The 13,910-nt window shown below is 38.2% G+C and overlaps 1 protein-coding gene across 9 annotated transcripts in view; it reads right to left on the bottom strand.

Annotated features, from left to right (window-relative positions):
* Positions 1 to 13,609, bottom strand: part of CFAP54 (cilia and flagella associated protein 54) — a 233,219-nt gene extending 219,610 nt beyond the window's left edge. For 7 of the 9 annotated variants that reach the window (XM_036237287.1, XM_036237282.1, XM_036237283.1 and 4 more), the window contains exons 1-4: positions 13,264 to 13,609; positions 7,632 to 7,737; positions 4,822 to 4,965; positions 1,031 to 1,202 (exon numbers count right to left, since the gene is read on the bottom strand). In XM_036237287.1, coding sequence (XP_036093180.1) covers positions 1,031 to 1,202; positions 4,822 to 4,965; positions 7,632 to 7,737; positions 13,264 to 13,580 — 739 coding nt within the window. In that variant the 5' untranslated portion in view covers positions 13,581 to 13,609. Of the gene's footprint in view, positions 1 to 1,030; positions 1,203 to 4,821; positions 4,966 to 7,631; positions 7,738 to 13,263 lie in introns of those variants that run through there. The other 2 variants (XM_036237288.1, XM_036237289.1) reach the window with 2 other exon arrangements.
* Between the last annotated feature and the right edge of the window lie 301 nt (positions 13,610 to 13,910).

Raw genomic sequence — 13,910 nt, 5'->3', positions numbered from 1 at the left:
CAAAGCCCAGCAGCAAGGCCCAACACATGGCCTATTAGTGCTTCTGCAGCACAGGACCTCTGCTCCTTCCTGCTCAGTCCCTACCAAGATGTGTGAGCAACCCAGGCAGAGAGATGGCAGGGGCTACTGTGGGAATCGGATCCTCTTGAGGATGATCAGGCACAGAAGTTTGACAATCACTGTACTAAAACATTTCTTCCAAAGTCAGTATCATCTATAGCAGCAAATGTAAGATCTAATTTCAATCAAAATATCAAAAAATTATTTGGGGAGTATAAGGAAGGAAAAGATTAGGAAATGCATTTCTATTACCACAGATGAGGTAAAATCCAATATATTTTCTTTCAAGTCATTTTGTCCTGCTCTTATACACAAAGAACACACTGTCACTATTTTCATTTTAAGAATATCCAGAGAACAATATAGCAAAAGACTCATTACTTCTAATTGTAACTTCTAACTGTAACTTAAAAAAGAACTTGAATTGAATCTAAAGTGTAGCTCTTTAAAGACAAAAATGCTACATTTTGATAATATTTCATGAGACATACATAATGCATACATGTATCTATACAATGTATCTATGTATATAAATCTAGCATACATGCACATATATACATACATTCTCAGAGCTCCTTACTCAAAGCCGAGTAGGAGAAGGTTGATATGTAGAAAGCCACAGTCACCGGCCTAAGTATCTGAGAAGAGGGCCAATAAATGCATAGTGCTTAGAACCAATATAACCTGCAATGGTTCCCTGATTCTTCCCACTTATATTTGCTTAATAACTGTAGCCCATGCTTTTTATACACCTGAGACTAACTGTCCTCACAGCCTCTAACCCTTCCTAGACCAGCAAACCCAGCTTACTAGGACAAATTAAAATGTAATAAAAGTGTAAAAAATATATATATATCCTTCTGTGAAATAAATACATTTTAAATCACAAGGTAATGAACTTAACGTCAAACTTGGCATTTAAATAATTTTCTGAATGACACAAGGGAAGATAAAATACACGGGTATATACCATTGAAGATAATCCAGCACAGGTGCTCCTGTGGCAGAGCCACCTGCATGATGAGTCTTAAGGAAGACAAGATATGTAGACACTGGTTCACAGATTCTTTATTCTGCAGGTTCATATCATTGTCACAGACCAGCTCATAGGTGCAAATATATTTGCCATTTAAAGCATGAAACTGAAATACATGAGAAAATATAAATAAATATAAATAAGTTTATGAAACTTGGGAGAGTTTTCTTAAAATGTAAAAAAAATTAAAAGGAAACAATTTTGCTTAATTAATTTAATAGATTAGTACAGTGTAATGGACTAAAGGTTTCAGTCTCCCCCAAAATTCTTATTTTGAAACCTATCCCCAAAGCGATGGTATCAGAAAGTGGGGTGTTTGGGAAGCAATGGATGGATGGAGCCCTCGTGAATAGGGTTAGTGTCCTCATAAAAAGGGTCCCCAGAGAGCTCCCTCGTGGCTTCTGCCAACTGAGGACACAGTAAGAAGACAGACATCTATGAACCAGGAAGTGGGCTCTCACCAGACACTGAATATTCCAGCACCTTGAACTGAGACATCCGCCTCCAGAAAGTGAGAAATGTTTATTGTTTAAGCCATCAGTCTATAAAGTTTTGTTATAATAACCCTAACAGATTAAGACATATACAAAACAATGTGGTAAAATAGGTTTCTTTGAAGTGTTGATTTAGTTAAGATTACCTTTCTTTAATGGAAAAAATTTAAAAGCAAAAAAAAAAGTACAAAATCCTATGTTGAAAAATATGGAATTGAACTGATTTTTTGTAATTCGCCCCGCAGCATTTTAATTAATTCAGATGTAATTATTACCACTTATACAATTCATTCAGCAAAGGTCTATTGAGTTCCTCGATTTGCCACACTCTGCTAAGCAATTCAGAGTTGAAGAAGACACGGCCCCTGCTCTTGGCAGGGGAAAAAGAATTCCAGACACAAGCAATGCTAGGAATGCTTAAAGTAGTTGCTATGGTCACTGAATTGAAAGTCATTTGTAAGGATGGATATGAAGGTTTAGGATAAAGAGATTAGGCTATAGAGGTAGTACATGGTCAGAACATGAGGAGCATTCCATGTCCTTTCAAGGAATATGGACTTGAGCGAAAGGGCAAAGTCAAAGGGGAAGAAGAGTAAAATTATTTGATTTACAATTCAGAAATTAATTCTGACAAAAGTGTGGAAGATGAAGAGCAGAGGGTCAGGGACAAAGCTACATGCGGGGAGGCTGGGAGAGATCAAAAGCCTCTGAGGTCGTCCAGACATACCAAAGGCCCTGCAATGGGGCCCTGGAACCAGGGATGAAGAGAAAGGAAAGATTTAAGTCTTGTCCAAGTCAAAGGGATTTAGTGACCAATTTAATATGAAAGATAAGAGAGAGGAAGAGGTCTTCCTCTTGCAATGATTTCTTGCTTGGGTGACTGGCTGGAGCCAATTATGGAGGAAACATGATGAATTCGGCTTGGGATATGTCAAGTTGAGATGCTTATGATATAACAGGATAGATATGGAGTTCAGAAGAGAGATTTTGGCTAGAGTACTGATGAGTACTGGTATAAGTATGGCAGTGGACACTCAGTACAAATAGGCCTTATCTACCACATAGACATCCTGCCCAAATACACATACACTATTTCTAGCCACCATACAGTTGATATCACAGAGGATATTAACTGAATGTATCTACACGTTGGAACAATCATTATCTTCAAAGTGCTCTCTCTTTTAGAAGCAGATAATTATACTTAATGTTTTTTGAGTGTCAGGCCCTATTCTAAATCTTTAATTATCTCAGCAACCCTAAAACAACACTATGAGGTAGGGCTTATTATTGCTTCTGTTTTACAGATGAGGAAACTGAGGAACAGAGAAATGACATAACTTCTTCAAGGGCCCATTGTCAGGAAGTGGCACAGCAGCTCTCTGAACCCAGGCAGGATTGTTCTAGAGACCAAATCTTACCAACTCTACCATAATGCCTCCTCACAGTGCATACAAAGAGGATCATTAAATAACATGATTATCTTTGTATGAACTTTGCTGTTAATATTTTAACAGTAAATTCTTCATTATACTGCTTCATCTATGATCTTTATGCATTTAATTCCAAAATTTATTTCTCTAACAAATCTTCTTAAGACCTCTAGTTCTGTGTTGAGTTCCCACTAGACTAAAATTTCGATCTATTTATTCTCTTACTCACTCAATTTAAACATATTTGTTGAGAATCACAGTGTACCAGTGTCATGCCAGAGCCTCAAATTTAGCATGTAAAAAAACAAATTCCTCATATCTTTTTGCACCCATCACAAAAGTCCTGTTGGCATACTTTTAATGTCACCTTCATTGCTTTACCTCCCGCCTCAAGTCTTTTTCCTTTTATACTGTGTACTGCTTCTAGATTAACAATTCTGACTACATCACTTAATTTATTCATTCATTCAATAAAGTTTTATTAAGGGTCTATTGCATGCCAGGCATTGTTCTGGTCATTAGAGATTAGAGATTAGAGCAGCCCCTGGCCTCATGAAGCTCACATTCTAGAAAGGGAGACAGGAAATAAAAAAATAAACAAACAAAAGTGCAGCTGGTGACAAACTTAATAGAAGTTTTCAATGCTGGATAAGAAAGTGCACTTATTAAACTTTGTAAAGATGCTTTAGAGATTGTAACACTATAATCACTCATTCATCCAGCAGTTATTATTATAACTGATATATGTAGAGTACTTAGTGATATAAAGAAAAATAAAGCAGGGAGTGCAGACCTGAAGGAAGTGAGGGATGAGCCAAGCTTTGCACACAGTGGGGCTCATCAGTGCACTGGCGCTAAGCCAGGGAGGCCAGATGGAAGCACAATAACGAAACGGCACGAGAGAGATGGAGGCCTGGACCAGGGGGAAATAGGAGGGGCCTTTAAAAGTCTAAACTCCTAAGCTTTCATTCAGTACTCTTCCCAATGGGCGGCCAACTTACCATGTTCCTATGATATAGTCAATTTGAACTGTTTAATGTGCTCCCTAAACATGCCTTGAGGTTTTCTGCTTACTAAACTACACATTTCCAAGGTCTTGAATCATCATCAAGTCTGGATAAAATAGCTTTAAAGTCAGATTGATTAGGCTTCGAACACCAACTCTGCCCACTGTTTTGAGTGGGCTGGGTTTCTTAGTCTCTAGTAAGCCTCAGTTTCCTCATCTGTAAAAGATCATAATAGTATCTACCCTTTAAGACTATAGTGAGGCTACAAGATGACAATTCATATATTGCATATACAAGAGCCTAGCACATGGTAACCACTCAACCAGTAAATCAACGATTGCAACTAACATAATAATACTGGTATACCACAAATAAAGCATAAAATTTTATATCGGATGACCTGCATTTGATCTTCAGAGCCACTAGTTATATTGTATGATTAGTTTCCTTTTTCTTTTTTGTAAAAGAGGGATAATAATAGTATCTAACTCATAAAGTTACTGTGAAGATCAAATATACACTTTGTAAACAAAAAGCACTCTACGTATATCAGTTATAATAATAACTGCTGGATGAATGAGTGATTATAGTGTTACAATCTCCAAAGCATCTTTACAAAGTTTAATAAGTGCACTTTCTTATCCAGCATTGAAAACTTGTATTAAGCAGCTTATAGCATACTATAAATGCTATGCTAAGCAAAGGAAAGAGATTTAGAAGCTATCAACGAAAGGATACATTGCACAGTTAATCATAAATTGTAGCTATTTTAGCTACTGCTTTCATCTTACTGTATTTGCAGCAGTTTTGTCTCCAAAGCCTTTTGGAAAAAAGACCATTTTGAATTGATGCACATCTGCTTGATTCTCATCAAAGTTGATACTAAACTGCTGAAGATATCTTCCATAGCACTGCAAAAGGGCCAGTTTATATTCCTAAAATAAAAAGAGCACTTGATGAAAGTCTCAAAATATCATTTTGCTTATTAAAATTTTAATAACCATTAAATCATATTAATATTAAATAATTATTAAAGTATATTGTTATTAAAATTAGGTAATGTTTATATTATTCTTAATAGTATCAATCTTAATTATTACTATTACTACCATAGTTACATTATTGCTATCATTATCACTACCATTTCCAAACACATATTATGTGACAGATACTGTGCTATGCAATCCATACGCACTATTTCATTTAATTCTCCTCACAACAAGTCTATTGTGAGATAAGACCATCATGACTCAAAGATGAGAATATTCACTAGAGTGTCGTGTGTGCTAATAATACCTGTACATACTCAAAATCCAAAAAAATTCAACATTACCATATGACAGTAACCTACCCACTCAGTCAGAGAGGTAGATGAGCTATGTAACTAGCTTTGCTTCTCTGATACCTGCTAAGCTCCAAAAAGAAATGAAATAAAGAGATGGGGAAGGGAGAGAGGGAGAGAAAGAGGGAAGGAGGAAGAAGAGGAGGGAAGAAGGAAGAAAGAAGAAAGAAGGGAGAGAGAAGACAGAGAAAGAATTGAGAGTGGAGGGCAGGAAGAGGAGAAAAAGGTAGAAAGGGAAAGGGAGAAAGAGAGTGAGTGAGAGAATGGGAAGTAAGGAGAAAGGAGAGGAGCAGGGTAGAAGGGGGAGGGGAGGAGAGGAGAGAAAAATGCAGATGATGATCTGACTCAATCTCTCCTCCATCTGTCAACAGTTTCCGAAGCTGCATCAGGACGAACCAAAAAAAATAATGTCTGAACTATTGTTAGTTATGAATCTGTTAGTTTTAATTCATGCCTATATTTCCATTACAAAGTCAGATGCTTCATTTCTATAGCCCAGAAGGCACAATTGACCTGGAGAATTTCAGGGCAGTGGATGTGAGCAGGACTCTAAAATTATGTCTGTTGCAACCCTTACTCAGCTTCCTCCCCTGTAACTGTGTCTCCAGGAAAAGCAACTGCCCTGGGTATGAACTGCCTTTCAGGTTACCTAGCCCCTTGGGAAGCATCCACAGCCAAATGCTGTTTTGTTTCTATTTCTGTTGACTTGTTTGTTACTTGCTGCTCACTAATTCTGATTCTTTTCTGTTCTAACTTGATTCATATAATGAATTCAAACCTAGCTTCAAAACGAGAGTATTTCAATGAAATGATCTTTACTGTCACTAAAATAAAAATAGATTCTAAAACCAAAGTAACAAGTCAAGTTCATTTTCAGGATTATAAATACCTTTATCGGCCTACTTTCTCATCAGTGAAAAGTAGTTAAAATGTTTTCTTTGTTCCTTTAAGTAAAATATCCTATCTGAGCCTTTTTATCTGAAATATTCTGAATCCCTAGCCACTATCCATCACTCACTTGTTTTATCAACTTCTAACATGTTCCTTCCTCCTCCCTCCACCAATATCCACTCCACCCACCTGGATACTCCTCAAACAACCCCAAACCGTGCTGTGTATCACCAGCTTTTTATACTGAGGAGAACCATAAAAATGGAGAGGTGGCACGCTCCTAATTCTTGTCAGAGCTGTCATTTAACTTCGTGAGAACACAGCTTACAAATTGGATCTCATCTCTTTTTTTTTTTTTCCCTACAGTTTTTCCAAACTCTGTATTTTCAAGTTTCTAAGCACCCTGGTCCAATTTCATGAAGCTAAGGTGATCCCCAATTTTGGCAGCAGAAAATAATCTTAGTTCTTCATTATCAAAGTTTGTCCACATTTTATCTTCTATTTGGTAAATACCCCTCTCCCCAAACCAAAAGGATTCAAATCTAGAAAATAGAAATTGAAAATAATGCCGAGAAACAGAAGATTGAGAAGACACTGAATACAGCTCATGTCTTTTCTAAAACCACTTTGGATAAAATAAATAGTCCAAGGATGCTAGGTATGCCAAACACATACATTTAACTTGGAATAATTTGAGCCTATGCCAGAGCTTAAGGGAAAAATTTACATTATCATTTACTGAAAACTCAGCATGATGTGGTCTTACCAAACCAAGTCCACAGTAATCCAAGTCCTGAGTATTGACATAGGATCTAAAAATTGGGACAGGCTCAGTTTGGAACACAAAACTGAGCAGGAAACAAGGCACGTTCAGAATGACTGCTACATCTAGATTCAGCAAAACATTAAGGAGATGAAAGGCATTAAAACAGGGCACTAGGAAACAGGCAACAGCAGCAAGGCCAGAAGCCATGAGAGTTGTTTACTGGGTAAGCCAACCATGTGAAAAACAACAGGAAGTGGTGTCTGGGCTCCTCTGTAAAAGGTAGGAACATGATGACTCAGCATTTCCTGTTGGGCGCCTACCACACCCTTTGTAACTAGGGGCTGGGCTCTGGCCCATGCCCAGCCAGTTGTCTTTCTGTTCAGGAATCTCTCACCTCTAGAGAATCTCAACTACGAAATTAAAACACACTTTTTCGGTTCCTGGGCCTCATTAAAAGTTTATGTATTCACTTATATTTTTCTAAGAAAAACAATCAAATCATGTAAAACAGGAATAGTATCAAATCAAATAACAAACCAAACAATAATAATAATTAGCCAAATGAGTTTCATTTAGGCTCTTTTTACTCCAGAGGCACTTACTTTCATTTCACAAAGGCTATCTCCAACCTTCAGAAGCTTTTCATTGTAATAGGCAGCTGGCAGCCGGGGGGCGTATTTGGTCCAGATATTAAACAAAGAGGTAGCACTGTAAAAATCATAAAATAAAATAATATCTTCAAAGTCAACAAGAAACCTCATTAGCAAGGAATCCTGAAAATCTTTTCTATGCTATCTTTCCAATGTGTCTTAATGTTAATGTCTAATTATTAATAAACATAATTATAGTTAAAATTATTACTTCTGTGTCAAGCACAATTGAAGCTCTTTGTATGCATTTTTAAAAAGTTTTTTTTAGGGCACTCTTAGGTTCACAGAAAAATTGAGCAGAAGGTATAGAGAGTCCCCATCTGCCTTCTGCCCTCACACATGCACAGCCTCCCCCATCATCAACATCCACAACCAGAGTGGTACATTTGTTACAACTGATGAATTTACACTGATATGTCATTATCACCCAGCATCCATGGTTTACTCCTGGTATTGCACATTCTATGGGTTTAGGCAAATGTATGATGACATGTATCCATCATTACAGTACCATACAGAGTAGTTTTACTGCCCTAAAAATCCTCTACGCTTTGTACATTCATCCCTCTCCCACCCCACTCCGCCACCAACACCAAGCGACCACTTATCTTTTTACTCACTCCATAATTTTGCCTTCCTCAAAATGTCATATGATTGGAACCATACAGTACCTTGCCTTTTCAGACTGGCTTTTTTCACTTAGCAAAATGCATTTAAGATCCCCGATGTTTTTCATGGCTTGATAGCTCATTTCTTTTCAGCACTGAATAATATTCCATTGTCTGGATATAACAGTTTATTTACCCATTTACTTACTGAAGGACATCTTGTTTTCTTCCAAGTTTTATCCATTTGAATAAAGTTGCTATAAACATCTACGTACAGATTTATGTATAGAATAAGTTTCAACTCCTTTGGGTAAATATCAAGGAGAACAATTTAACAAAGAATATGTTTACTTTCGTACAAAACCAACAAACTGTCTTCCAAAGTGACTATACTATTTTGCATTCCCACCTGCAATGAATGAGAGTTCCTGTTGCTCCACATCCTCACCAGCATTTTTTTGTCAGGTTCCGGATTTTGGCCTTTCTAATAAATGTGTAATGGTATATGACTTATTTTAATCTGCATCTTCCTGATGACATATGGTGTGGAGCAACTTTTCATATGCCATTTGTATATCTCATTTGGTGAGGTGTCCATTAAGGTCTTAGCCCTTTCCTCAGAGGACAGGCTACAGGAAAACAGAGTGGGCCTCTGCCGGACAGAAAGAGCTCTCACCAGAAACTGATCCTGCTGACCTTGATTTGGGACAGCCAGCCTTCAGAACTGTGAGTAAATAAATTTCTGTTGTTTAAGCCATCCAGTCTATGGTACATTATGGCAGTTCAAACTGACTAAGCCAGACAGGAATCAAAACTTAAGGACTGAAGATGGCTCTAGTATCTAGGATGTCCATGTTGGGATGTTAACCGCAACAGAAATATGTCAATTAATTCATTCAGTAATTAAATGATATTGAGTGACAAGGGAAGTGAAGGGACAAGGTATTCCTGCTTTCATGAACTGAGTAATAAAATTTAGGGGTAGAAAAATATATACATATATCAAGTACTAAATAACAATGGCAAATAAACAGTATGGCAAATATACTCCATGGAAATTTAAAAAAGGGAGAAGATTTGTGGTTGCTTTATTTTACCTTTTTGCTTCATTTGCTTCTTCATGAAATGCCACAGTATTGGAATAAATATAAATGAATCCAAAAATTTTCCCAAGTCTTGCTAGAATTCGTAAATTATGTAATGAAAGAGTTAATTCTTCCAAACCTTACAAGTGAGATAATGATGACTGGGTTTGTTACTCATAAAAGAAACACACCAGCTTTGTTAAATCAATCAAGGTTATATAATAAGAGAATTTTTTTTTTTAAATAACCATAAGTTCAAGTTGAAACTGCTCATTGGGAACGACTTACATAATGATTAAACAAGGAAAATATAATATATAAGATGCAATGTACATTATTTAAGAAAAGAATGTTAATGTAGTTAAATTGCTGATTGAGTATAGCTACTATGGATATTTAGCATTTTCTAAAATAGAAAATCATAACTATGTAAACAGAATATCTCAATCTTATGTGCTTATAACAAAAGCATACCTTTCAAAAATTTTTTCACTCTAAATTTAATAACATTGCTGATATAATCAAATCTATATGTTAAATAAAATAAATTTTTATGCTTATGGAAGTTCCTATAGTTATAAAACAAATTTTTATTTAAAAAAATAACCATCTAGGAAATATGTGATAAAAGTGAATTCTACCTCCAGTATTCCTAACTGGTCTCCACATTGCGATTCTTGCTCCATTTGGACAAGATCACCCAAATAATATTTTAAATCAAAAATCACATAAGGTTAATACCTTGCCAAAAATGACCCAATGGCTTTTCACTGCATTTGGAATAAACCCAAACTCTATAAATGGCCTCCGATACCTTCCAAAGCTCTACCTACTCCTCTAATCTCAACTCATACTATTGCACCCACACTAAGTTATGCTAAACGGGCTTCTGCCCATTTCTCCAAAGTCCCTCTTTCCTGCCAAGATCTTCCCACGTGCTTGTTCCCTCTGTTTATCCTCTCCCCTTGCCTGGCCAACTGCCAGACAGTCTTCTAATCTCAGTTGAACATCGCTGCCTTCGCTGCTGTGTTCTCTGTAAGCCTCTGCTCAAGTGCCATCTACTCTGACCACCTTACTGAAAACTGCAGCCTCCTGTCTCCCACGCCATAACCCTTCCTCTCTTTATTTTTCTATTATTTAGCACTTTCTAGGTCACCATAAAATGTACTTATTTAATATGTCTGTCTATTTCCTCCCCTAGAATATAAGCACCAAGAGAGCAGGGGTTTTTGTCTGGTTCACCACTATGTCCCCAGCAGCCAGTACCATGCCTGGCACATGTGAATATTGAGTAACTTCTTCCTTTGTAGCACTTGTAGTTTCTGTGTTGAAAGCCTATCTCCTTCTCTAGACTATAAGCTCCATAAGCAGATTCCCATATCTATTTTGTTCACAACTACATAACCCATAACTAGGGAAGTGCCTGGCACATAGTAGGCATTCAATAAAAACTGTTGCATAAATATATGCCTAAACTATATAAGAGAATAAATTGCTAAGGTCCATGTCAATCCTTATCATTTGTGATTCTCTAATAGTCTGTTTAAAGATGGGACAAATACTGTACTCATCAACTGACCCAGGTCTATTTCCCCATATATATAACATTAACAATTATTGAGAATGCTTGCATTTGAGAATTTTTTCAATAACTCTTCAATTTTTCAATATAAAATATTCACTGAATGTTTACTATGTCCCAATCCCCGGGTTAGATGCTAGAAATAGAGCAATGAAACAAAGATGCATCATTAAAAGTCGCAAGGAGCTTATATTCTAATGGGGGAGACAGACAACACACAAGAAAACAAATAAAAGAATAAACTGATTGACAAACCTGCATTAGACATGAAAGGCAACTCTAAGGAGGTATTAACAACTGAGCTAAGACCTGCAAGAAGAGAAGGAATCAAATACTCGAAAAGCTAAGGAAAGACTATTTCAGACAAAGGAAGCAGCAAACATAAAGTCCCTGGGATGGGAAACAGTAGGATCTTTTTTCTCTGGAAAGTCCTGAGAGAGAGGTGAGGGATGATCTGAGATGAGAGAAGCAGGTGAGGCCAGATCCTCATACCCTGGATGACACTGGAAGGAGTCTTAATTTTATCTGAAAAGCAATGGAAAGCAAGAGTCTTTAGATACGGGAGTGGGTGATTGATTTATAAAGGTCACTCTTAACTGCTACGTGAAGGATAGATTTGAGATCAAGTGGCTGCGGGGAAAATATGAGATGGTGGTGGTTTGAACTAGAATGCTGGTAGTGTGTGTAGGAAAATAAACTGCTATCTAAGACACAAACGGAAACATTTTAAATATAAATACATATAGCTTAGGTATGTAATGTGCTCTCCTTTGTCGATTCCTGGTTTTCACCTTAACTTGGCCCATCAGCAGATTTTGCCCCAGTTGATCAGTCATTCTTTCCGCCTTGAAACAGCTTCTCCACCTGGCATCCAGTACACCACACACTTGCGATTTTCTCCTACCTCCTTGGCCACTCCTTCTTATCTCCATCACTAGTTGACATTAGAGTGTCTCACAGTTCAGTCCTTGGACTCTCCTCTTCTCCACCTACATTGACTCCCTTAACCAGTCTATCCAGTATCATGATTTAAATATCTATATGCTGACAAGTCCCAAATGTATACTTTCTCTGATTTCCAGATTCAAATGTCCAACTTCCTACATAATAGCTCTGACTGAATGTTGAATTACATGGCAATCTTAATATGTCTAAAAACAAAACTCATGATCTCCCTCACTCCTGAAAGAAACCTGTTCTTCCCACACTCACGATCCCACACTTGACAGGCACCTTCACTCCGTATGGCCAATTTTTTTACAGATATTCTCATCACTTGCTACCATATCTCTTTCTCATCTTTTTTAAAACCACTTTTTCTGACTTTCCCTGACCATCCTCCCCATCATCCCATTTTAAATTGCAATACCCATCCCATATCTTCCATTCCTACTACCTGCTCTAATTTTCTCCCTACCACTTATTTCCTTGTGGTACATATTTGTTAAGTAGCTGTAGTCACAAAAATGTGTTCCATGAGTATATAGATTTGTATATTCTTTAACTTTGTTTTCCTAGTTCCTGGAACGGTACCTGATCTACAGTAGGTGCTCATTTCACAGTTAAATGCGTGAATAAATAAAAAATATGTTAAGATTATTTCTTCATATTAAATGCATAAATAAAAAATATGTTAAAACTATTCACTGTTCTGGTATTCTCTGCTACTGATCTAGATTCAGTGTGCAGTGCATTTTAAGCTTCAAAGCAGGTAGTTTACAGCTTGAGATAGTAACATGGTGATAGAATCCCCCAAAAGGCAAACAAATGTGCAAACTTAGTCACAAATCAAGAAAAAGTCACAAAATAAAGAAAGAGATAAAAAGGAACTAAAGGCACATGTTCACAGAGCGTCATACTCCTGGCATCAAGAACTTTCTCAAGAACCTAAGCTACCCCAAAGTTATTACTTTCTCTCCATACACAAAACGGTACACACAACACGCAAAGTTGTGCAAACCAGTGAGTGCGTCAAAAAGTTTTTGGCATGGAGTAGCAATTAAGAGACGCTCAGAAATAGAATGAATGGTGCCTTATGAAACATTTCTGTGTTGATTTTTATTTTGACCGGAGCAGGAAGCCGAGATAGAATAACATTTACCAGGAATTAAGGATTGTAATAGCGACGCGTGTCCACCTCTGAAACTCCGTTTACATCTCCAGGGCCCTTCGGCCAGGCGCTCCGTGGGCAACGCCGACCCGGCTCTGGGACCCCAGCCCGCATCCTCATGGGCGTCTCCTCCTCCGGCCCCGAGAGTGGCCTGGAGCTCCCCGGCCAGCCCCCGCCCCAGCGCCCTGCCTCCGCTTACCAACGCCGGTGAAATTCATGCTTCTGTTTCTCCGTGGTGGCTAAAGCCTTCTTTCTCTTCATAAAGCCTAGCAACTCCTGTATCTCCTTCTCAAAGGAGGCCAGAAGCGGATTTTTTGCGTCCAGCGGCCCATAAAACACGGCGAGGGGCAACGAGTCCTCGCGGCATGTGGAGCGAGGTAGGCTCGCCTTCGACTCCAAGGGCGACTTGGAGATTGCGGTGGAGGTCGAGGGCGGGGTCGGTGATGGTCCTGGAGACGACACCGATGTGACAGACATGTTGGACGGGGAGGCCGAGCTAGAAGTTTGCGCAGCCATATTGACGAGACCTGGCCGGACCCGGAGTGTGTATGCACGCGGTTGCCCGGCGACGGTCTCGTGGCAACAAGGCAGCCAACGCGCTTGCGGGGAAACGCAGCGGCCCCTGGAGGGCAAAGGGGGAAAGAACCGAGTCTGGAAAGATGATGCTCCTTGGGTTTTTTTGTCCTCTTCTCACTGGCACCACTGTATGAGATGAGAATAGAGAGAAAGTTCTGGATAGAGAGCCGGCGAACTTCCAATCAAATTCAAATTATACCATTTTTTCACTTCCGCCACTTAATAATGATGATGACGATCATTAATATGTGCCAGGCATTTTTTCTAAGC

The sequence above is a fragment of the Rousettus aegyptiacus genome, unplaced genomic scaffold (genome assembly GCF_014176215.1).
Source record: "Rousettus aegyptiacus isolate mRouAeg1 unplaced genomic scaffold, mRouAeg1.p scaffold_m13_p_2, whole genome shotgun sequence".
NCBI classification, from domain to species: domain Eukaryota; kingdom Metazoa; phylum Chordata; class Mammalia; order Chiroptera; family Pteropodidae; genus Rousettus; species Rousettus aegyptiacus.
This window is presented reverse-complemented; position numbering and strand designations above follow the sequence as displayed.